This window comes from Caloenas nicobarica, chromosome Z (assembly GCF_036013445.1).
Source record: "Caloenas nicobarica isolate bCalNic1 chromosome Z, bCalNic1.hap1, whole genome shotgun sequence".
NCBI classification, from domain to species: Eukaryota; Metazoa; Chordata; class Aves; order Columbiformes; family Columbidae; genus Caloenas; species Caloenas nicobarica.
In genome coordinates, this window is record NC_088284.1 from 42,143,196 (window position 1) to 42,166,421 (window position 23,226).

Genomic DNA, 23,226 nt, shown 5'->3' on the forward strand with positions numbered 1-23,226 from the left:
GCTGTGATACCATTGTTCTCCTCAGATTTTGCCTGATGATCCAGATAAGAAACCCCAGGCGAAGCAGTTACAGACCCGTGCAGACTACCTCATTAAATTATTGAGTAAAGACCTTGCAAGGAAGGAAGCACAAAGGCTTGCTGGTGCAGTAAGTAAAATTTGGCATTCATTAGCGAGATAATAAGGGCATGTCAGCTGATCCTTTTTCTTTTTTAGTTCCGCTCTTTGTGTAGTATTACTCTCTATTGCCAATCATATTACATGAGACTAACTCAAGAAATTAATTGCGAGTTTCATATTGTATTACTCCCCCTACTATATGTATGTATTCTCTACTGCTCTGTCTAAAGTCCTGAGAAAAGTGGTGGTCATTAGCAGCAATAAAATAAAATTAACCCTCTATTTGATGTAAAAACAAGTCAGGATTTTTTTTTTTGCAAGTGTGGTGCAGAGATGTTTGTCAGTTTACATATTAAAGAGACCAATTTGCATTCAGGGCAATTCAAAGAGGAGGAAAACAAGAACTAAGAAGAATAAGGTGTTAAAGGCTGCAAAAATAAAAGAAGAAATAAAAAGTGATTCTTCACCACAACCCTCAGAAAAATCTGATGAAGATGATGAGGAGGATAACAAGGTAAATATCTTTCATATGTTAAAGATGGCTATTCAGTTCTTCCTATTAGTATAAATTTATATTTTACCTTCTGCTTTACTTAATAAAATTGAAGCACCTGAATGTGGTCATTTTCCTTTGGCCACTACAGTTGATGTTGCATCAGTACAAGCACATGGAAGACTGTATCTATTTTAATTTATGGATAAGCCAGTAGATGAGGAGTCAGGAGTAGTTTTCAAAGTTATATTATTTAAAAAGCTGTGGTCTAACTACAAGTGGCCTTGCTCAGTTGCAGCATTCTTTAAAGACTTCAGCATCATATCTGCTAGAAATGCAAACCTGATGTAACACACAATTATAAAACTAATGTTTCTGGCTAATGTGTGACAACTACTGATAGTGATTCATCAGATAAAGCTTTTTACTCAGGCTCAATAAAAAACCGTAAAGCTCTATTAGACTGGGCACTGTGAATAAATGATAAAATAAGAATAAAAGACTTGCATGTGAATGCTACTGTATGTGTCATGGCTTTTGTTATCCAAAAAGACAGTTTAACTGACTACTTAATCTTGTTGTCTTCTGTTACTCCTGATGTGTTCTTTTAGGCCACTACTTTTGTTGGGTGTTTTTATTTCTGACATCACACAGCAGAAACCAGTAGAGACAAAAAATTAGGTAAAGCTTAGGGTCATGTCACAGCTAATTTTATTACTTTGAAAGTAGTTGAAATATATACGTGCAAATTATATGTATCATTAAAATACTCCTACTTGGTTTAAAATAAACTAAATTGAAATGTCTTATATAACCATTTTGAACTATTACAAACCATTGTAATTGTCAACTCTAAAGGAAAAAATAGTAAAGCATCCCTATATATATTTAAATTGTTGTATGAAGAATAAAATATAAAGCCAGGGAAAAAAATATTGCATGTAGGCTGTCTTATGTTTATAGATACAATAATTTGTCTGGGATGTAAGACTAAGAACTGTAAGTGTAGTCACACTTCCCAGTAAATTAACACAGACAGCTGAATCCTAAAACTAAGCAAATATGGTGTTCAAACTACTTAAAATGAACTTCATCTCCACTCAAAACAGAAGACACTGTGAGTCGGTTGATTAACTTGTTACGTTTTGGGAAAGTGCCTAGTGTGCTGTCCACTTTTGTATATTTAATAACAGCTATTCATCACTTTAATGCTTTTGGACACAGACTTAACAATTACACTTCTGAAAACTAGACTATATACGAGAACAGGCTTTAACCACCTAAACGATTGGCTTTAGCTACGTAGCTGCCATAGTGTGTGCACATCTGTTTAACTGGTAGAACATTCAGGAGACTCTTGAAGTCGTATTTTTGCTTCCATGATATCTAAATCCTAAAGTCCTGTTTGGGCTGGTTACTTGATACCTCATCTAAGTAAATTGTTTGGATTCATGTATGGGGCATTCTTTCATCTATTTTTCTGCAATGTATTCCGTATGTGCCGTTCCAAGATATAGTCAAATAAATTCAAATATGATAATAATACTTACTCCTGTGCATAATACTTTTGTTACTTATTATAGTATTTTTCTGTGTCTGAAAGGATCTGAGTCTTTATCTCACACTTTATAAAGACCAGTGGAGTGGTATTTTGTTCACCTTTAAATAATTAAATGGGTCCCTATCAGACAATCTGTAACTAAGACTTTTTTTAAGCCTAGTAAAAAGAACGCCTCTGGAAAAGAGAAAGTTGGAACTCTGTTACCCTCTCCTGTGAATGTTTAATATGGGTTTGGTAAAAAGTCTCTGGGACAAAGCTAGCTAGAACAGAGGTCTTCTAACATCCCCATCAATTGAGTATCCTCACTAATCAGCTCAGTTTTGTGAGACCTGCATCATTATAGTTTTTAGCTCTTCAGAGCCTGACTACCTTTTTAGAGGGCCAGAATTCTAAGTTAAGTGGACATAACTTCTCACCCCCACTACCACTGCCAAACCAGTACTTGCTTTGTCACATCAACGAAGTGAGTCAGTTGTTCTCATCTTTCTTTACAACTGTATTCAGTTCTATTTGATAAGTGTTAAATCGATGTCCAAAAAGAAAAAAATGCACAGATAAAAAGTATGTTTTAATCTGATAGTTGCTAAACTTGTATAGCTAGGAACTCAGTTTGATGTGACATATATGCTTGCATATTGCAGGATGAGATTGTTTCAGTGAAACATCCACATAAAAAAATTAAAGCAGAAAAAGAAAATGAAGAAAAGCCTGAGCCAGATATTGGTATAAAGAAGGAAGCTGAAGAAAAAAGAGAGACTAAAGAAAAGGAAAATAAGAGGGATTTGAAAAGGGAGAAAAAAGAAAAAGAGGATAAGAAAGAATTAAAAGAAAAAGATATTAAAGAAAAGAGAGAAAACAAAGTAAAAGAATCCACACAGAAAGAAAAAGAAGTAAAAGAAGAGAAGGTAACTAGGTTTACTTATCTTATATAGCACTAGAAAAGGCCACTAGGTTGACATGAATGATTTTGAGATGAAGTATTTTGGATCTGATCAGTTTTCATTTCATTGAAGTCTTTCACATCATTTGAAACTTTATTTTTACTACCTGAAACCATGAGGACAGGCATTTGAAATGTGAAATTACATCTTCAATGATACATATTTCAGTTGGACTGAGAGTACAAGTGTGTACAAGAAATTCTTCTATTCCTTTTCCATTCTCTTTTTCCATCCCACAGAGAAAGTAACATGTACTGTCACTGAATGTCAGCATTATTTTTATTATTGAATAGAATGGAGTAGTTGCAGAGACTGTCGTATGTTGTAGGATAATTCCAGAGCAAAAATCAAGTTCAGTTAAACATTTTTGTATCTTGTCCTTAGGTAAATGAAATCAAATCTGAAAATAAAGAAAAAACTAAAAAAATCCCATTGTTGGATACTCCGGTTCATATTACTGCAACTAGTGAACCAGTTCCTATATCAGAAGAATCTGAAGAACTGGATCAAAAAACTTTCAGTGTGGTAAGTCCCTTTTTGGCAACTTACTGTTTATACTTCATAGTCTAATTTAGGACAATTTCTGGTGTTCTTGATTCTGTTATTGAGCACAGTAACACAGATGATCTTTTGCTAGTGAAATCTCAGATCAATTAATGTTATTGACACTGTACTGTATTTTTTGTCTTAATTCCAGCAGTTTTATTTTGTTGTTTACTCTATGCGGGATAGTAGGAAAACTTTCCTAGTGATGTGTGTGCTGAATAGATTTAGAATATAGACTGTGAAGATACACAAGTTATTCCTAAGAGTATCCTGCTAATTAAAGACCAGTGCAAATGCTGGAGGCTCTGACTTTGCTGTATCATATATCCTTTTCTCCTTTGTAAGATAACAGGAGACATTAATTTTCAGCATTTCCCTCCTGAAGTATTGCAGACTTAGGAAGGAACAAATACTAAAGCCCCTAGAAATACCTTGCTGGAGTAATGTCTCTGATACCAAAAGTATTTTGTTTAATCACTACTTCTGACCAAGAACAGAATCAATATTAGAGAAAAAAGATGTATGTACCATTTATTTGAAGTTTTATAGGTCAGCTGGGGCCTTTAGAAAAGGTATAAATATGTTACTTTGAGCAGCTATTTTCCTGTGGGTTTTTTGTCATTCAGATTTCAACAGTAGTTTATTCTGCTAGCTAGGTTTCATTTGGTCTGTTGTGGGTGCTGTATGTGACATGCAAGTAAGATTCTCTTGACTATGGCAGTGACTGGTCTGTGTATAGTTTTGTTCTAAACATTTCAGGTAACTCACCTGTTATTTCCAGGATGAGCCTCAAGTGGTTCAGGTGGCTGTTTGTGTGGCCAAGTGATAGAAAATCACTTGATTTCCATGTACAGTTATATTTTTCTGATAACTTCCATGTTTAAGCAGCGCACTCCCTAAGGTGTCTTTTAACGGTTACTTTAAGCTATGGCTAGTGCAATATGTAATGCAGCTGCTTAATTACTTTGTGGCATGAGCTGACAACGGAACAGCTTGATTTTTCTGAGTTGTCCGTAGATGCTTACATGGTAATTGAGATATACCATATAGCATTTCATTCCATTCCAAACATTTGTTTTGGTTTTTCAAGTTTCTTTTTTTTTATGTGCAAGACTTCCGTTTGTTCTTGCTGGGAGTAAGTCTAGGTGGTGTCTGTGTGTAACCAATTTTTTGTCCAGGCTTTTCGTTCTGGTATGTATGTTTATCATTATGCCATTGTCATATACAGTCTAATTAACATATTTAACTACACTTTCAAATGGAAATTACTACTGTGGGTTGCTCAGGCTTAACTAATTGGTCTTTTTGTGACGAGGAGAACATGCATTTCATCTATTTAGCATGCCATTGTAGTTGGATGGTATTGCAAAGCAAGTGTCTGTAATTTAAATCACGCTAACTGGTTTTATCTGGATTTATTATTCAACGTGTGAAAATTCAAAACCACACATATGACATATGTTGCCATCACTGTTTTTGCTAATCTAGGCATACCCAAACTAGCTTTACTCTAGGTAGCACAAGTTCTGCTAGTATCTGCATAGGACTGAGGTTTAAAAACTGCTCAGAGCAGCAGTGTTGATCCTCTGCTGATTGCCAGGTTTAATTATTCCAGAAAGGATCTGTTTGAAATGTACTGAACAATCTCATATTAATTTTGACATTGAGTTTGTATAGCTTTTAAGGTGCTAAAAAGTATGTCGTGTCCTATATGCTCATGCAGAAAGTTATAACTGATTATAAAACCCTGTTGTGATGAGTCCTTTTCCTCAGAAAATCCCTTAAATTAGTGCTTTCTTAAATCCTTGATATCTGTATTTTATACAATCTAATGCTTTCAAAGAGGAGTAAATCTCCAACTGGATTTAGAATACAACTTCTTCAAAGGCAACTTGGAAAACATTTTTAAGAGCTGTGAGCAAGTCTTAGATTTTATTTGGCTTGTAAAAATACTGCCTTTGCCTGTATATATATATATATATATATAATAGAAAAGGGTAGGTAATGTTTTAGATTTTTTTTTACCTTTGAATTAATAGATTTCTTTTTTCTATTTTACAGTGCAAAGAAAGAATGAGGCCTGTCAAAGCAGCACTGAAACAGCTGGATCGACCAGAGAAGGGCCTTTCTGAAAGAGAGCAGCTGGAACATACGAGACAGTGTCTGATCAAAATTGGGGATCACATTACTGAATGTCTAAAGGAGTACACAAATCCTGAACAAATTAAACAGTGGAGAAAGTAAGTAATTCTCAGTGTTTTTTCTTGAAAAAGGAAAATCTATAACTCCTATTAAACAAAACAGGTATTATTTTTTTCTCTCATTTCTTGTCCTCCCTTTCTTGTATCTTTCTTCTGTTTTAAATAGGAATCTATAAGAAGATTATTATAAATGTTTCTAACTTTTAATCGATTTGACTTTTTCATACCACACACCGATGTATTTTGTCCAGTAGGTGGAGTCATCTCACTTCTTACAACTGAAAGAAAACACTAGATAATTTGTTACATAAGCATTCTTACCATTATGGATCTATTTTTTTCAACTTTGAGTTGCTTTTGGTTTTTTTGTTAATTCCTGATAAAAGTAGGCAATTCTGAATTTGCGTTGAACTTCATAGAATTTTGAGTTGTAAAATTCTTTATTTTTAAAATACTCTAAAATTAAATTACATATTGTATATTAACCATGACTTGATAGAAAGTATTTTTCATAACGTACTCAGATGTATTGAAAAAATGAAAAAAGAGTCTGCGTCTTTGAGGTGGCAATTTAAAAAAATTCTTTAGTTTGAAAACTTCCCTATTTCATTGTTAAGTTCTTAATGCAATTTGAGTTACTTTTATTAGAATGTCCACTTCAATCTTTTATAGTTGAAAATGCATCCTGCACTTCCATATACAAGCATCTGTTAAGTGTTTCATTTTCCTGAAGACTTCTGTTAGTGTAGAATGCTTCTACTGTTTCTGTTTGCTTTACTTCAAAATATTAAGGTGATCTGAGATACCAAAACCAAGATCCGTGTCTTACATTTTTTAGTAAATGCTGGATTTCTTTAAGTAGAAACTCATAATAGTGCTATTACTACTAATAATGCTATGATAGTATATATAGGTTAATAAAATACGTATTTCAGCTTTTTGATAAGATGTATACTTAAGCTACGCAGCTTACATTAATAACTTTATATTAATATAAAGTTATATAGATGTCATTAGGCATACCATTGACCGGTTGTTTACTTTTGTAAACCTCTACACCAAAATTATAATGTTTAAATAATCACAGTGAAGGAGCAGACTGTTGTTTCCTGAGCCTGCACACTTCAGATATTTCTGAACACTAGTATTCTGTGGTCTCTTTTAAGCATTGCACCTATAAATTTGACTAAAAGAATTCTAGACTTCACATCTGTTATCAGTGATAATAGAAGCAAATGTTTTCTTCAGGGTTTTGGCATCTTGACAGGAAAAGACTTCATTTGTTGTTCTTCCATTCCTTTGAGCATAGATTAGGCACAAATTTATTGCCGTGCCACTTCCATCCTCTTTCACAGTTCCGATTTGGTTTCAAAAGCTTTGACCAGGCTTTGGAATTCTATGGAAAAAATATCTCACTGATATTTTCATGAAATAAGGCTTGTAGGTCAAATGTCTTACACTGCAAGAGATTTCAAGTTTGGAATAATTTTTACTTAAATTTTTATTTACTGAGTGATAAATACAGAAAATTCAAACAAACTTTCAGAAGACATACATAAGCTAATAGCCACATTTTTCAGCAGTTTCACAAATCATTCTGTTAACAGTTATTAGTACTACTTTCCATGCACTTTGCACTATGAAGTAAAAAGTGACGAATTGTTAAAGAAATTAATCTTCCAAATGTTTGAAATACAACTAGGTAATCTTTGCTGTGCTCTTAGGCAATACACTGCAAATTTTATAGTGTTTCTGGTTTACTGAAGTATTTACAATAATTTCAGTAAAACCCACGTTCTTTTGCATAATACAAGAAAAACAAATGTATAGAAGAACTATAACTTGTCTTTTCTTCTTCCTTCAGAAACTTGTGGATTTTTGTCTCTAAGTTTACAGAATTTGATGCAAGAAAGCTACACAAACTGTATAAACATGCAATCAAAAAACGCCAAGAGTCTCGGGTAATGTTTTCAGTCACTTTCTCAATACACAAATACATATTTAAGTCTTATAACTCTTTATTAGATTTAAAAGAGTATAAGGAACATAGAAACAACATTTCAAGTAGCATTTGTAGTAATCTCTTTTGTTAGGATACTTTTCCAATTAATTCAGATGAACTTCAGGACTTAGCAATCAGTTTTTGTACTTGTCTCTTTTAGCAACACAATGACCAGAATATTAGCAGCAATGTGAATACACACGTAATTAGAAATCCAGGTAAGAAACCTTAAGTATATTCTTGTATTAGGTATCTTAGTGTTTATTTCATCTTTTGGCTCCTAGATCTGTCTCCCACACTGCTAATCATCGCAGAGATAGGCTGGTCAGCAAAACCAGTAGTTTGCTGATGAAATCCAGCTGAGTACACAATGAAGCTGGTCCTTAACTTGTTTTAGTAGCAAGTTATTTGACCAACCTGTAAATTTCTTGGAAATTCTGTGCCTATTTGTAGCTGGTGTAATGTCACTGCTGTATAAGAAAGTAAGCTATTCCTTGAAGTCATAGTTTATAATTAAAATTAGTTACATGTGCTGTCTTTTATTATTGACAATAACACTTATTTTTCTATGCTCCCACACCTGCCTTCTTGTAATAACTTGATTTTATCTTGTGTTATGTAACACTTTTAGTATATTTTCATGGACTTAAAATCAACGGTGTATATTAGGAGTACCACTGAAAGGCTTTCATTAACAAGGTGTACATTTAAAACTTTTACTCATGCTAAGGCCATCCCTTCTTATAGAAGAAGGTGCTACCATTCTGTCTAAAATTGCTCCACAAAAGGCACCTCTACTTACTGCTCGTTGGGACCACACTTCACTTCATAGACTGCAGAGAGGCTGAAAAGTTCAGTTCCCAAGTCCTTTACATCCACAGTCTAGCTTGCTTCTGAGGTTACTTTCAGTTCACTTGCATTAGCGCATTTGCCTTTCCACTATTTAGATCTTGTTTCTGTCACGTTATAATGTCAATTTCATACTGCTTTACATCTGACATGTAGAAGTGCGATTTGAATTAGTTGAAGAAAAGATTTTGAGACTTTCTTTTAACCTCTGCTTTATTAAACAGATGTGGAAAGACTGAAGGAGAATACAAACCATGATGACAGTAGCAGGGACAGTTATTCTTCTGATAGACATCTGTCACAATACCATGATGCTTACAAGAAAAGTGACTGTAGGAAAAGGCCTTATTCAGCCTTCAGCAATGGCAAAGATCATAGAGACTGGGACCACTATAAACAAGACAGCAGGTGAGTTTCTTCAGCAGTTTCCAAATCTGTTCAGAATTCCCTTCCTGTTTTTGTAGTATGCTTTGTAGCAAGCACTAAAACATCTTTTTTGAGTAATGCAAAATTGAAATAATGATATCTGTCTAATGCACTTCTGCTGATTTGACCGTGGCTCTTCATGTGTGTTCAGTAACACTAATACAAATAATTTCTATTTTTTAGATACTACAGTGATAGTAAACATAGAAAGTTAGATGACTACAGGAGCAGAGACCACAGGTCAAATCTGGAAGGAAGTTTAAAAGACAGCTGGGCTCATTCAGATCACCGTTCCCATTCAGACCACAGGATACATTCAGATCACCGTTCCACTTCAGAGTACAGCCATCATAAATCTTCTAGAGATTACAGGTACCACTCAGACTGGCAAATGGACCACAGAGCTTCAGGTAGCGGCCCAAGGTCACCATTAGATCAGAGGTCTCCATATGGTTCCAGATCTCCTCTAGGACACAGATCTCCATTTGAACACTCATCAGATCACAAAAGTACACCTGAACATGCATGGAGCAGCCGGAAAACATAACAAAGACTGATGTTTTGTGGACTCTCTTTTAGCCATATACAGTAAACTAACACAGTAATTGCCTTACATGACTTGAAAGATAAGGACTGGATATTCTATCAGTAGCAGTATTGTTACTTCTTTCCAGGATGCAAGGTCTATTATCCCAACAGAAGAAAAATATTTTTGTATTTAAAGTTTATGCTGCACTGTGCTGCAAATGTCGTGGCACTCTTTTTTAAGAAATGGAAGATGTTTACTTTTACAGGGACCTCAACACTGCCCCTTTGAGACTGGATCTTACTATAATACTCTTAATGTCAAAGTGGTTTTAGGCTGAACATGTTTTAAATTATGTTTGTAAATGAACGTTTAAACACTGACCTGTGTTTATTTCAGGAAGGAATGAGGAGTTTCTTTTTCTTTTGTTTCTTAGTAAAGAACTCTCAAGGACTTTGTTCACTTCCCAAAGCTACTTGTTTACATTTTACACTGCGACCACCTTGCCGCTTTTCATCACAAGCTTGAATATTTAAATTCTGTACCTATAACTGTAAAATAGCCAGGATTTCTCCTGATTGTGATCAGTTATAATGCCTTTTTACAAAACAAGTAATAGTAAAAAAAATAAAAATTAAAAAAAACCCCCACGAACAAATGGTTGTAAATTACTGTAAATTAATTAAATGAGCTTTTTTTCCCCTCTCAGGCTTTTTTTGACTGTTCATTTCCCCATCAACTCAGGCCTTCTTGTCTTAAGTGTGAAACAAAATCAGTGTACCTACATGTTCTAATAAAATACCTTGATCAGGTCACTGTTCAGAATGTAAAAATGGGGAAAGGGAAAATTTTATTACGATTTGTGCTCCTTTTTTATTGGATACTTTAGATACATGTTTGGGTGTTTGGTTCTTTGTTTGGGTGGGGTTTTTTGTTTATTTTTGTCCTTGTTTGGTTTGGGGTTTTTTTGTGGTTGGGTTTGGGTTTCGTTCTGGGTTGGTTTGTTTCTTTTTCCTATTAAGCTGTCAGTGTTGTGATCGTTTGTAATGAAATGGTAAAAAATATCCCACTAAACTGTGCTCTGAAAGCTTTTCAGGTGCATTGGTTTTAAAGGAGTGTTAAATATCTGAACACTTCAGAATCCAAATCAGCCAAAATTTATTGTAAATCCATTTGTGTTCCCTCTTCAACATTGGCAATAATGTCAAATGTGCTATGCAGCCAGTTAATATTTTAGAAGATTTGAATTACTTTACTGACAGAATTGTTACAGTGCACACTGATTGTACATAGATAACTTCTATCTGAGAAATTAAATTTAAACTTAAAGGACCTGTGGGCTCTTGTAGTTTTCTGCTGTGTTTTTCTCTACAGTGTTACTTTTTCTCAAGTTTACCTATAAAAAAATTAAACTCTTTAAGTACTATCTAGCCTGAGATCATGGTTGGAGCTGTATCTGTTGTTTCAGTTTTTCTCTGCTCTTGCAGTGTTGAGCATTTTTTCCAATTAAACAGGTTTATATGAAAGCATTAATATAGAACCAAAACCTGTCCACAGAGTTGGGATCTCACTGTAGGCACAGTTGGTGCACATTAAGTTGTAAGGTTATTTAATGTGGGCTGGGACTCCACTAATTAATGCTGCTTCATGTCTTAACTCTTCATCTTCCCAGGATCTAGAGAGTCTTGAGTTGTTCTGCTTTCAACCTTAATTGCTAAAGCACTGTTTAGGCAGTGGAATGGTGTCTGATAAGGTTGTGCATGTGTGGCATGTGTCTTCCAGTGGTGAAAATCTAGAAGTTGGAGCACCTTTAACCACTGGACTGATGCTTACTGCTTGGGAAGTGCATAGATCCATCAATGGAGCGTAGAGAGAGCAGTCCCAACAAGCCTGGTTTAGCATCAGTGTAGCTGTATTATGGCATTGTGGCTGAACATGTGTAATTTGACATGCTTAGTCTGCATCCTTTTTTGTTAAAGGCATCTCAGGTCTCTGTGAACAAGCAAGACAAAATACCTGGTGGCTTTGATGATCAGGATCTTTGGCATTTAGTCTGCTTAGGTTGTGTTAACTTTTTTTCCATCATATTTACAGATTTACAAATCACATTTGCAACAGTTTAAATTTTCCCTGTGTTTTTAGTTAAGTATAAAGTTTGATGGTAGAGATAGCCTCCATTGCTTAGGAGGCTGACTGTTGTGGTGTATCTTACTATTTAGGAGAATCCTGTATCCTCTGCAAATAAGCCATCTGTAATTCATTTTCCATACACAGAGATTTGATCCTTGTTTTGTTCATTTTTAGTGAAGAGCTTTCATGGAGTTTGTCCAGTTTCAAAGCATCCGTCTCACGTTGCCTGTCCATAAGGTGTTTTGGGAAGAATTTTGGCAGCTGCAAGAGAACTCCTTGTTGATAAAGATTTGGGTGTTTCATGTGGTGTGCAGGGATGTCTAAGATTTTCATCTTAATCCTGTCATGTATTTCTAGTCTAACATTTCCAGTACTATCTAAAAAGAGTAAGTTGTTGGTCAGTCTGAAAAAGCACAGGAAAAATGTATTGCTGCTGTTAGCTGTAAGGACAAATGCATGCTCTGACTGGTTGTCCTTAGTTCTTCAGCTGCTGTGTTGGCATCATCATTTACCTCCTTACAGGCACTCTGTTGTCCCCATTTTGATCTTCAGTGCAGATGTCCTGGTGTCTGAGTGACACTCAGATAACTTTTGGTTTCTGAGAGCCTTTCACTACCATCAGAAACAGGACTTGGAAAAGATTGAAGCACCAGCCATGAAAGGATGGCAGTTTCTGCAGAAACACTGTCACTCCTACATGTGTGTCCCAACTGCCCTTGGAGACATGGTCAGCACAGCAACCAAAAGCACAGACTTGTAGGCAGAATACCTTTTACGCCTGTCTTCCTTCTTTTCAGAGCTAGATTGGCTTGTTTTGTCCCTGTATGATGTCCTGTCATCAACAAATAGATCTCATCACCTCCCACAGCCCTTACTGTTTAGCTGCAGGCATCTCCAGTGTTATGCTTAGTGTTCTGTTCAGTGACAACAGCTTTTTTTTTTTTTTCCTAGGAAATTACCATTGCTTAGGAAGATGAGCAAGACTGAAGACACTAAAGGCGATCATCCTGATACAGCTTTTCTTCTTGATGAGGCATTTTATTGCAAGCTTCTCCACGATCACATTTTATTTGAACAGCAAATTAGTTAAATCCTGGCTTCTTTTTGTGGACTATGGCTGAAATGAGGTCCTTTTTTTTTTTTTAACACAAATAAATGTAGGCAATCTCTTGCTTCTGTTAGAGACTAGTAAAGACTATTAAAATAGGTAACACCTGGTGTGAGTCATCCACTTGTACTGACCAAGGTTTGTTTTACTGAACTATATTGGTACAGATAGGTAGTGCTGTCACTTGTGTATCTTCATTCTTCCAACAAGCTAGTATGGTTGCACCTGAAATTTAAGCTTTATTCTTAAAACTTTATGTTGAAGCTTTCATTTGTGAAAAAATCCAGAAGCTGCAGCTAAGAAATACAATTGTGTGAGACACTGCTAGGAGCAGAAAGAAGGGGGTTCATGGAATTCACTGTTTGATGCTTAGCCTTTTCCTTTTTCTCTGTAGTCTAATTATTATTCTTAAAATATAAGTTGACAATGACTGGGTAATAAGGAGCACATTCTGGTCCACCCATCTTTATACTCTCACACTGTATGGGGCCAGTGAAAGCTCTTTCTTTGGATATGGCTAATACTAGACCAAAGGATGCTTCTTGTGTGTATTTTCCAGCCACCTAGCCCTACCAATTCATTGATAACTATCTTTTTTATTATTTTCAAAACCTTTTTAACAGGTGAAAAATTGCTTTGGGATAAATAATGACATTTAATGATGATTGTTAGTTTGGATAAAGAATTGCTATTGTCCTGTTGAAAAGAAAGTAACTATTTCTAGACCTAACATACAAAGAAAATCTGCTTTTTTAAATTATGTGCAGCATCTTCATAAACCTATTGTGGAAGCTGCTTACTTTGTTTTACACTCTAAAGCTCAGCATTAGGCTTTTAATTCATATTATATTGATAAATTTAAAATATAGCAACAGAATTTTTTTAACAAATCTTATTTGTTCATATTCTGTATAACATATATTGTAGATAAAGTTGAGGAGGGTGTTGTTTTAAAAGAAAAGTGGCAAGTTCTGGTCAAGTGTGTAATTTTTAGTTTACTCCAAGACTACATTATTTACATAAACCCCTAAATACAGAATATTTGCATGCATTTATTGTCAGTTATCAAGACTGCATTTCAAATTTGTTTTCCGCTGTATGACTTGATGAATCATAATCATTCACAGGAAGTAAACTGAGCAACAGTCCTTTGAGATACATGTTATCTGGATTTCCGAAGAAACTTCAAAGCTATTAGTTACAGTTCTCTGTTTAGTCAACACCCAAGATCTAACTGTAATCCCAAACTACTTAGTCCAAGTTTGATTCATTACAGTATTTTTATTCTAGCTATAAGGAAACATGTAGCCATTTAATGGTCTGTAATAACATATGTGAATTATATGTGAGGTAGCTGCTCTCTGAACCTCAGTTAAATGTTTCATCTTTCTGTAACAAGTGACCCACAACCTTATCTGAACATAAACATCCAGAAGTCATGTCAGAAAATCACATACTACTGATCACATGTAATAAATTAATCAGAGAGCTTTTATTACTGCAGTACTCCAAGACCTCAACTGAGATTTAATTGCAGTAGAGTTAGTATTTGCTGAGGTAATTAGAGTATTTGGAAAATAATCTTATCACCACTTAAAATTAGCTACTGTTTCGGTTCGTAGTAATCCTAGCATTGATAAGTGACTACCTGTAGTGTATAGACCAATTAAAATTAAGAAATGTTTCTTTAACATTCCTTTTCATCACAGAGGAGCAAAGAGAACTTCAAAGCTTTGATTTTTTTATGAGCATATAAAATCGTAATTCTTTTAAGTGAAGATTAATTTAATCTTATATTAGAAGTTTCTGGGATACTTAAGAATACATTCCATGAAACTGTCTTTGTCTATTAGCATCATAATTGTTATGTCTTGTGAATCTTGGGACTGCAAAATGTAGTAGTTGACTAAGCAACGCACACAATTACCATGGCACTGAGCATCAATAATAAAACTGTCAGAAGTCCACTGCCTTAAATGCCTTTCAGTTCTTTTGTTTGGAAACAACTGTCCCATCTCTTTTTGGTACTGTTTGAAAAGTTGTTCATATGAGAGCTTTCTGTTCTAAATTTTTAACTAAATGAGATTTTTGAGGGGTTGATATTTTTTTCTGTAGTGGAATTTGCAGATGGATTCTCTATCCAGAACAGGCAGATCTCAAACAGAAAATTGTCATTCTACCTCACTGAAGTCTATCAAAACTATCAAATCTAGAAGGGTATGGTCTAATCCAGTCTTTACCCTGAGGTGAAAGTAAACAGGGCTGGAAAATTACCCTTACCTTCACCAGGTACTAAGGGTTCAATAAGTCATGTCAAATTCTAAATAAATACGTCTGAAGAGTTAGGATCCAGATATTCATTAACTGTAATGCTGAAAGGAAACATGGGCAGGAAATACTCCATGAGCTTTAACGAAAAAGAAAATGCACATGAAGCACCACATTTTCTGGTTTGGTGCTTTAAAACTATATTCTTCTCTTCAGTGTATTGTACTAGGACAGTCTTTAGCTAGTGCCTGAAGAGAGATGCTTGGAATCCATGTCTGTGAGCTTAGAAGATCACCCTGTAGGTTTTCCGTATTCGAGCACATTCTGGTCAAGTTTTTAAAGTATGAACTCCCATTCTATCTAGTGTGTTACCTGTAATAGTGCAGCCTTCTCCATTCTGTTTTAATTAAGTGAATGCATTATAAGATGAATAATATTTACTCTCAGACAAGAGTATGGCCAGCACACTAGAACATGAAGTATCTGAAAGGCGCAGTATGCCCAATTATTACAGGCTGCAAGTATGTATCTCTTTAAATAGTTACCTTTGTGAAGTTCAAGAATGTAGTCTCAGGCAAGCACAGATGACTGCCCTTCTGCAGTTTTAAAATTCTAGAAAAAACTCCACAATCATGACTGCATGGGAAAAACAACAACAACAACAAAGAAATCCAGCCCTAGTTGCTCTGTCACAGAGACACAACAGGAGAATGTGCGAAGTTTAAAGAGTTTCTATTATTTCAAGTTACAGTACTGAAACCAAGGAAGTATGATGTATCTTATAGCATCAATTTACTTGTTAATTACCCAATTTCTATTTTTTTCAATATTCCATCTGTTCTTAAGGATCACTCTTGTAATTCGGTGGAAAATTATTAGCAGGAAGAACATATCATTCAAGTATAAAACTTTAAACAGACCTTATTATTAGAACCACAACCTATGTGTCCATAATTTTTAAAAAAATTTGAAATTCACTTACATTAACATTTGTAACCTAAAGGCTTAATATATGGGTTTGTAGTATAACACCACAAAGAATAAACAGATGGACTGTTTCAATAAATACACTGCAAACATTCAAACTTGAGGTAAGACTATTTTTAGATGACAGTATTTTCAATTTTTTTTTCCATAAATGACTTGACATTTGCACATGTGCAAAACAAATCACTTAAAAGTTAGGAGATTCCAGAACTAAGTTTTCTTGCAGAATCTTAACTCAGACCTCCCTATGCAATTCTTATGATGTAATTTTCAGAGTCCCAAACTACTTTTTCTAGGGAGGCCCACCTCATCCATTCCAGAGAGTACACGATGAGAGCACACTGCAGAATGCCCATGAAGTAAATTCAGTATTTCTTTTATCACTATTCAGTGTATGATCACAAAATAAAAAATTAATCATTTCTTCTCAGTTGCAGTGATGCACTCCACTTAGTACTGCAGACACTTTAAAATATGTTTTATGAGATGAGTTGGTGTTATTCCAGCATAACATGAGGACACAAGACACAAATCAGTTAGTACTAATGTCTTTTGAACACTGAAATACTTTAATGTATTTTATTTCAACCTCATGTGGTGATTCCAAATACTACGATTTATTCAGTGTTTCTTTATTCCCTAGTACCTTCTTTCAGCCATCAGTATTGACTCAGAAGAAAAAATCATAGGCCAAGGGATCTATCTCTTTCCTGAGCCCTCCAGGGATCTCCAGTTGCAGCAGGTAGGCAAGCAGGGCTGGCGCCAGGTGTTCCTGTTGGGGCAAGCTGGGAGACAAGCTCATTCATTTGTCTGAAAAATAGCATGTGGGAATTCTGATCACTAAACCAAGGGGGATGCGCTTCTGGCTACATTAAACAGCAAGTGAGCTGCTGAAACACTTCCCTTGGAAAATACAGAGCATGGCCTCCACTTAATACTGCGTGCCTGTGAAAACTTAATGCCAAAGCATAAAAAAGAAATCTCCTTACAAATATTTGCATGTAAATAGTAAATACTGATTTCTCTAAACTTACCAGGAATGGTCAGTAATTTCAAAGAACACAGTACTCCAAGTGTTTTTAATATGATGTCATTTCCTGAAACATTGGGAATGTTCAATTATAAATTAGAAGTTAAATATCAACCGTAAGATTATTTGTATTTATTTTCAGCTTTGTGAGTAGTTTGATTTGACAGGTGAGATCTTCTTGCTTCCTATGGTCTGTGTATTTCCCTCAAACCTAGTTGTTATGTAAAATATGTTCAAGGCACTTCGAGTTCCAAAATGGAGCAATCTTCTTGTATTCCAAACTGAAAATTTTAGGACTAGACAGTAGGTACAATTAGTTTCAGATCTTTCTAGACTGTGAAATCAGCCCTGATTTATTTTCCCACTGAAGGAACAGTCGGATTGTACAGCAAAAATATGAGGAGGTCATGATGGCTATTTCTGATGTACTTCATTATCTGAAATGTGTATCATCTCTAGGAAAGCACGAAGCATCAGAAAAAGGGATGAGAACAGAGAAGCAAAGCATCACAGAATCTAAGAGAAGATGTTTAAAATCTGTCTCAGCTGAGGGATAAAGAAAGTGAACCTTTTGTTATAGATTTGGATAACAGCATGATAGCACTGTGAAACACTTAAGGTTCTTGAAAAAGAGCAGAGAAGACAAAGGGCAAACAAAAACTTTTCCAGCAGTCCACAGATCTTAATTAAAGTCTAGCGCAGTGCTTCTCGGCATTGCTAACCTCTGCCTGACCTTGCTTAATCATGTCTCCCAACAGCAATAAGGAACACGTCAGTTTCTCTGAGATGCTATAGCTTCAAAATCCTGCGTCCCTGCTCTACCTGAGGGAACAGGCAGTCTAGGCGTATGTGTATGAGAAATGAAAACTCCCAAGAGGACAAAGGCTGGAAACTGGTGGCTGTCAGTCCCAGGAGGGTATTCTGCCCCACCTGCAGAGCTTATGGAGAAGTAGGTAGATCCTGCAGGTCAACAACCTCTTTTACAACTCACATCAATTACAGGATTTCAGCTTTTATGACTCCCTGGCCATTTTGAGGATCACGGACTGCTAATTGGTCTCACCTGACTGTGACCAAACATCTTGTCAGGTTTGTCAGGTCTGGCCAAACTGGTGAGAAGAGCTTTTAACTAGGAACAGCAAGGGAGGGAAACTTTGATCCACAATCAAGAGAGGAAGTTGTGGCCTGGATTGACAAGCAAAGGGCACAGGGTGATGTGGACTGGAGAGATCTCAAAGCCAGCAAAACAGGGTGGAAGGGGTACGCAAATAAGGATATGAAGAGAGGACTGCATGATAGTGAAAGCTCTCACAACCTCTCTGGAAAATCATCACAACTGGGTGCCTCTCTACATGCATGCATTATAGCATATAGCCACTAGGGACTTTACATGATTGCTATGACTTTTCAAATACAACAGAGAGCAGCTCAGCAAACCACCTCCTCTGCCAGATCCCTCTGGATCTTGGGATGCAGCACATCAGGCCTCATGGGTTTAGATCATCTGCAAAAATGGGAGCTTGTTAATTTACAGGGATTAGAGCCTTTAATCACTGAATAATTCAGACACCTAGATTCAATACTGCAGTCCTCAGAGCCTGCATACACCTGTTGCCTAATCCAGTAGTACCTGAAGGACTCCAATTTTCTATATTAAAATTTACTTCCTTTCTAAATTTCTGCTTCTGATCACATGCCCACACTACCTCCTGGCATCAAAGATCTGAGCAGCTCAGTGCTATCTCCTGCCTACATCCAAGAGGATACACTTCTATACATGTCTTCCTTTGGGGTTCAATCTTGTAGACATTTTCATTTGCCCCTAGATTGCCAGATCTCTTTGGCAAGATTTTTCCTGACATAACCCCAGAACTGGGATAGTTATTATTTATGCGTAGAAGGCTACATTGCAAATTTCTTCAGTCAAGGTAGAAAAATCTCTAAGTATAGGAAAATAAGAACACGAAGCTCTGTTAACTACACAATGAAAACCAGGTTTTTTCTTGTGGGCTGCATACCTGCTTGCTTGAATTAGATTTGTGGGTGTCAGAGTGGGAGTGCACTGCTGAAAACCTAGAGATGAAATAGTAACTTCACCTCCACTGCTTCCTTGCTAGCATAGGACACTCAGTGTAAGGAAGTTATGAGAAGTGTTTTGATCCTTTATAGAAAAATGCAGTTAATGGTGAGTGCTATGAGTTTGAAACAAAGCTTTGGAGGGCACAGGCAGGGGAAAGAGTTTCCTCAAGATTCAGGGATGCAGTGCGCCAGCCAAAGCTGATACACAATACTCTCATTCCTATATTCAACGTTACGTGTAAGGACGAAATAAATTATGAATCCAAAAACTGTATCCATCCTTTATGAGTAGGATAGACTCACTGCTTATTCTGTGGATAAAGAACAGAGGTAAAAAGGATTGGCAGTGTATGCTCTTCATTCAAGGTGGAGAAATGCCTAATTGTCTTAGAGGGTCTATACCACCAAATAAAGTCACTTTAGCACATAAGAAAATAATATGCTGAGACTTAAAAAAAAAAAAAAATAATAATCAAGTAGACTCTCTATATACATACTGAGCCACATGCACATTTAATCTCTAGCAAAATAAAAAGAAACAAACAACAAACTCTTAAATTGTTATCTGGAGAAGTTTCATTAATGATTATTAGGTAATCTTTACTGTCCACAATCAAAGTGCAGTTAGCAGCTCTATGTTTAAGGCAAATACCGCACCAGTAGCCAATATATTGTCACTTAACTACTGGTAGTTTAAATATCCAGTAAAAATATCCCCTGAGCAAAACTGAAACTGGGCCTTTTTTTTTTTTTTTACTTCTTGTCATTAGACTAACTCATTCACTTATAAATGGACCGCTTTTAGATTGCTGGGTTGCAGGTTTGGGGTTTTGTTTTTACCCAGAGAGATATTACATAACATGTTGATTTCAAGGATAATTGTGAGCACTACTGGGATCTTTTCTTAATATTAAAAGAACTGATAAGGTTTTAACTTTGGAAGTGAACATCCTTATTTCCCCCTCCCTCTTGCCATGCTTTGGTTCACATCTCTGACTGAATGAAATGGATCTTTCCTGTGGAAACTAAATGGGAAGATGTGTTCAGGAAGATCACGCAATGCACTGCAGCTGCTGGCAGCTGTTTGCTCTGAGACAGTGCAGAACTAAGCAAAAGCAAAATCCTCTGATCTGTACAGAACCAGAGATTCCACTATGTACTTCTGCTCGCACCAGACAATGTAGGAACAATATCATAGAACCTTTTTGAACAAAGTTCTATTTGGCAGTTTTTTCATAATTGTGAAGTTAGACATTTTACCAGAGTCTAAAGCCAGAAGCAGAAAGCATTTCCCTTTGTAAGGATCCTCTGTTTCAGTCAGTTAAAGAGCCATATCAGAATTACTAGGTTTTCTGAACGGGTCAACAACAAAAAATAATATATCTAGAAAAAGACGAAAAGTAATCCACAGTCTTACAAAGGTTAGCTGAAGATCTGCTGACAAAGTTAGCATTTATGTCAGTGAACATGCATGTCTACTTATGGAAAACTTTCAAGGACTCAGACAGTCATCACTGAAATACTTGGTATTTTTTGACTGAGGAGCCTTAACTAGTTGCAAGGAGAGGGCAGATGACTGTGATTGCCATAGACATAGTTACATCTGAATTATTTTTCACCAATTATTCTTATTATAGAGGAGTATCTATATCTGATTTCCCAATGAGACTATTTATTGATCTCTTTAGCATACATAAAGGCCATATCATTTGCAAGAAGAGGTAAGACTTGTGACTTTTTTATATGCACATTTAAAATACATATGTATTCTAAAATGGTGGCATTCCAAAGAATCGCAAATGCTATTTATGCAAGCCACAGTATAATTTATCGGGGCTTTTTTGCAGGATTTAAAATTGCTAAAGTGTTATAAAATTAATTTAAAAAAAAATTTAAAAGCACAAACCAAATTCTATTTTTCAAGTCTATTCTGTTACCACCTCTCATAGCTTATTATCAAATTACTTATTTTACAGAAAATTAGTTCATCACGTTTTAAGCAAACTGGGAAGAGAAGACTGGCATCACCTGAAGAAGAAAGAACTAGATGAAGGCAGGTCATACCAAACCCCTGGCACAGCATCAAGGCCAGGACAAAGGGATTAGAGATGGCACCACAGACAGTGATGTACATTACTTTTTAACTTGCCCTAGCCACCAAGAGGGTTTCCCACTCTTGGCCTATCTACAAGAGAGACAGGGTTAGAGAAAGCATTATTCCTCTGACAGGAGATGCTACCCCACCTATATAGAAAGAGTTTCAATTTCAACGCAGTCTTTGAAGGCAGGTCTCATATGCTTCCAAGCAGACTGGCGTGAAAAAGCTATTTGTTCTGAGAAAGGACAGCTGCTTGATCAGGCGTCTGGGGTTCTTAGAAAAGAGAGCCTGAGTTAAATGATTTAATCAGATATAGCTAGATATGGAGGTATTTGTGTTGAGGATGTTACAGACATCTGCAATGATTTCAGGAGTGAGCTAGCTTTTAAAATCACTTAGTCATACACTGGACCGCTTGTTCAGGCACTGTGGTGCTAAGCAGCATACCATGCAGGCATTTGGGCTGCACTGCCATCTAGTCAGACTTTTTGAGAGTGAGATACCTTTGAGCAAGTAAGACTTGTCAGGGTCCACTGCAGGGGCTTGTAGCCTTTAGCTACCCAGTAAGAACTACTGGGGTAAAATTCTCATAGGACTTGACTTGGCAACTCCAGCTCAGAGGTAGGGCCTGCCTCCACCAGAGTTCTCAGCTACGAGGCACCTTGCACTTTCATTCATCAATGCCAGATAAACCCTGTAGGATAATTATTACAGTAACCTGAGAAGACAGGAAACCTCTATTTAAACATCTTCTTTACATAATTTGGAGTGGAGAGTCCAACAAACACAGATCTCTTACTTTCTAGTCAAATACATTAATAACTTGGCTGCAAGGTATTTAAAGGTTTTGGCAATCTCACCTGTTGGAATTGTTCTGCTTTCTGTAAAAAACACTTGTATGGTAATGGCAGCAAGGGACACCCCAAAGGACAGCCTAAAATATAAAACAGGCTAATTAGGAATCAGAGCCCTCGCTCTTATGCAGACTTACGTTATAAACCTTGTGTCATTCACTGGAAAATGTAAACGGTCCGAGAATTAAAGGCCAAAATTAAGATTAGGATGCTTACCCACTATGATCCCGCTCAATCTCTTCTTTCTTCTTTGTATCCTGACTCCTGCTTATTTTTTCTTTTTTTTTTTTCCCCCACATAGAGCTGCTTTGGGAGGGGAGAAGGGGCCAATACAGAAAGGATGGAGTGGCCTTGTTGCCTTCTTCAGGTATGCTTTCAAGAGAAATCAAATATTGAAAGTTTCGGTGTTCCGGCCAGGCCAAGGTCAGGTGTGAGGCTTTCAGAGGCCAAGGTGTATCCATCAGTCAGGTCCGGGAGGCAGATGTGATGCTATGCAGGAAATGTTGCATCAGCTCCCTTGTCTCTAGCAAACATACGTAGTCTCTTAATAGGAACCTAGGTTGTAATTTAAAACGTACCCATCAGGGCCGAGCCAATTTCATCTGACTTCAGCTATTTAAAATTAGCTGCCTGGGTTGCCCTTCTACTGAAGGATATCAGTAGGCATCTCCAGAAGACAATACAACCCAACCTACAGTATTGCCATTTACTCCAGAGCCATTTACTCCTGGAGCCAGGCTCTTCTCGGTGACAACCAACAGTAAGACAAGGGGTAATGGGTTCAAGCTGGAACACAAGAGGTTCCACTTAAATGTGAGAAGAAACTTCTTCTCAGTGAGGGTGACAGAACACTGGAACAGGCTGCCCGGGGGGGTTGTGGATTCTCCTTCTCTGGAGACATTCAAAACCCGCCTGGACACCTTCCTGTGTAACCTCACCTAGGTGTTCCTGCTCTGGCAGGGGGATTGGACTAGATGATCTTTCGAGGTCCCTTCCAATCCCTAACA

The 23,226-nt window shown here is 36.4% G+C and overlaps 1 protein-coding gene across 4 annotated transcripts in view; it reads left to right on the forward strand.

Moving 5' to 3' along the window:
- The window catches only part of CHD1 (chromodomain helicase DNA binding protein 1), a 60,670-nt gene extending 47,762 nt beyond the window's left edge, over positions 1–12,908 (forward strand). The window contains exons 29-38 of one of the 4 annotated variants that reach the window (XM_065655835.1): positions 26–148; positions 497–634; positions 2,816–3,079; positions 3,500–3,640; positions 5,723–5,901; positions 7,727–7,823; positions 8,025–8,082; positions 8,938–9,121; positions 9,323–9,511; positions 12,747–12,908. In XM_065655835.1, the coding sequence (XP_065511907.1) occupies positions 26–148; positions 497–634; positions 2,816–3,079; positions 3,500–3,640; positions 5,723–5,901; positions 7,727–7,823; positions 8,025–8,082; positions 8,938–9,121; positions 9,323–9,511; positions 12,747–12,885 (1,512 nt within the window). In that variant the 3' untranslated portion in view covers positions 12,886–12,908. Of the gene's footprint in view, positions 1–25; positions 149–496; positions 635–2,815; positions 3,080–3,499; positions 3,641–5,722; positions 5,902–7,726; positions 7,824–8,024; positions 8,083–8,937; positions 9,122–9,322; positions 10,998–12,746 lie in introns of those variants that run through there. The other 3 variants (XM_065655834.1, XM_065655836.1, XM_065655837.1) reach the window with 3 other exon arrangements.
- The last annotated feature ends 10,318 nt before the right edge of the window (positions 12,909–23,226 follow it).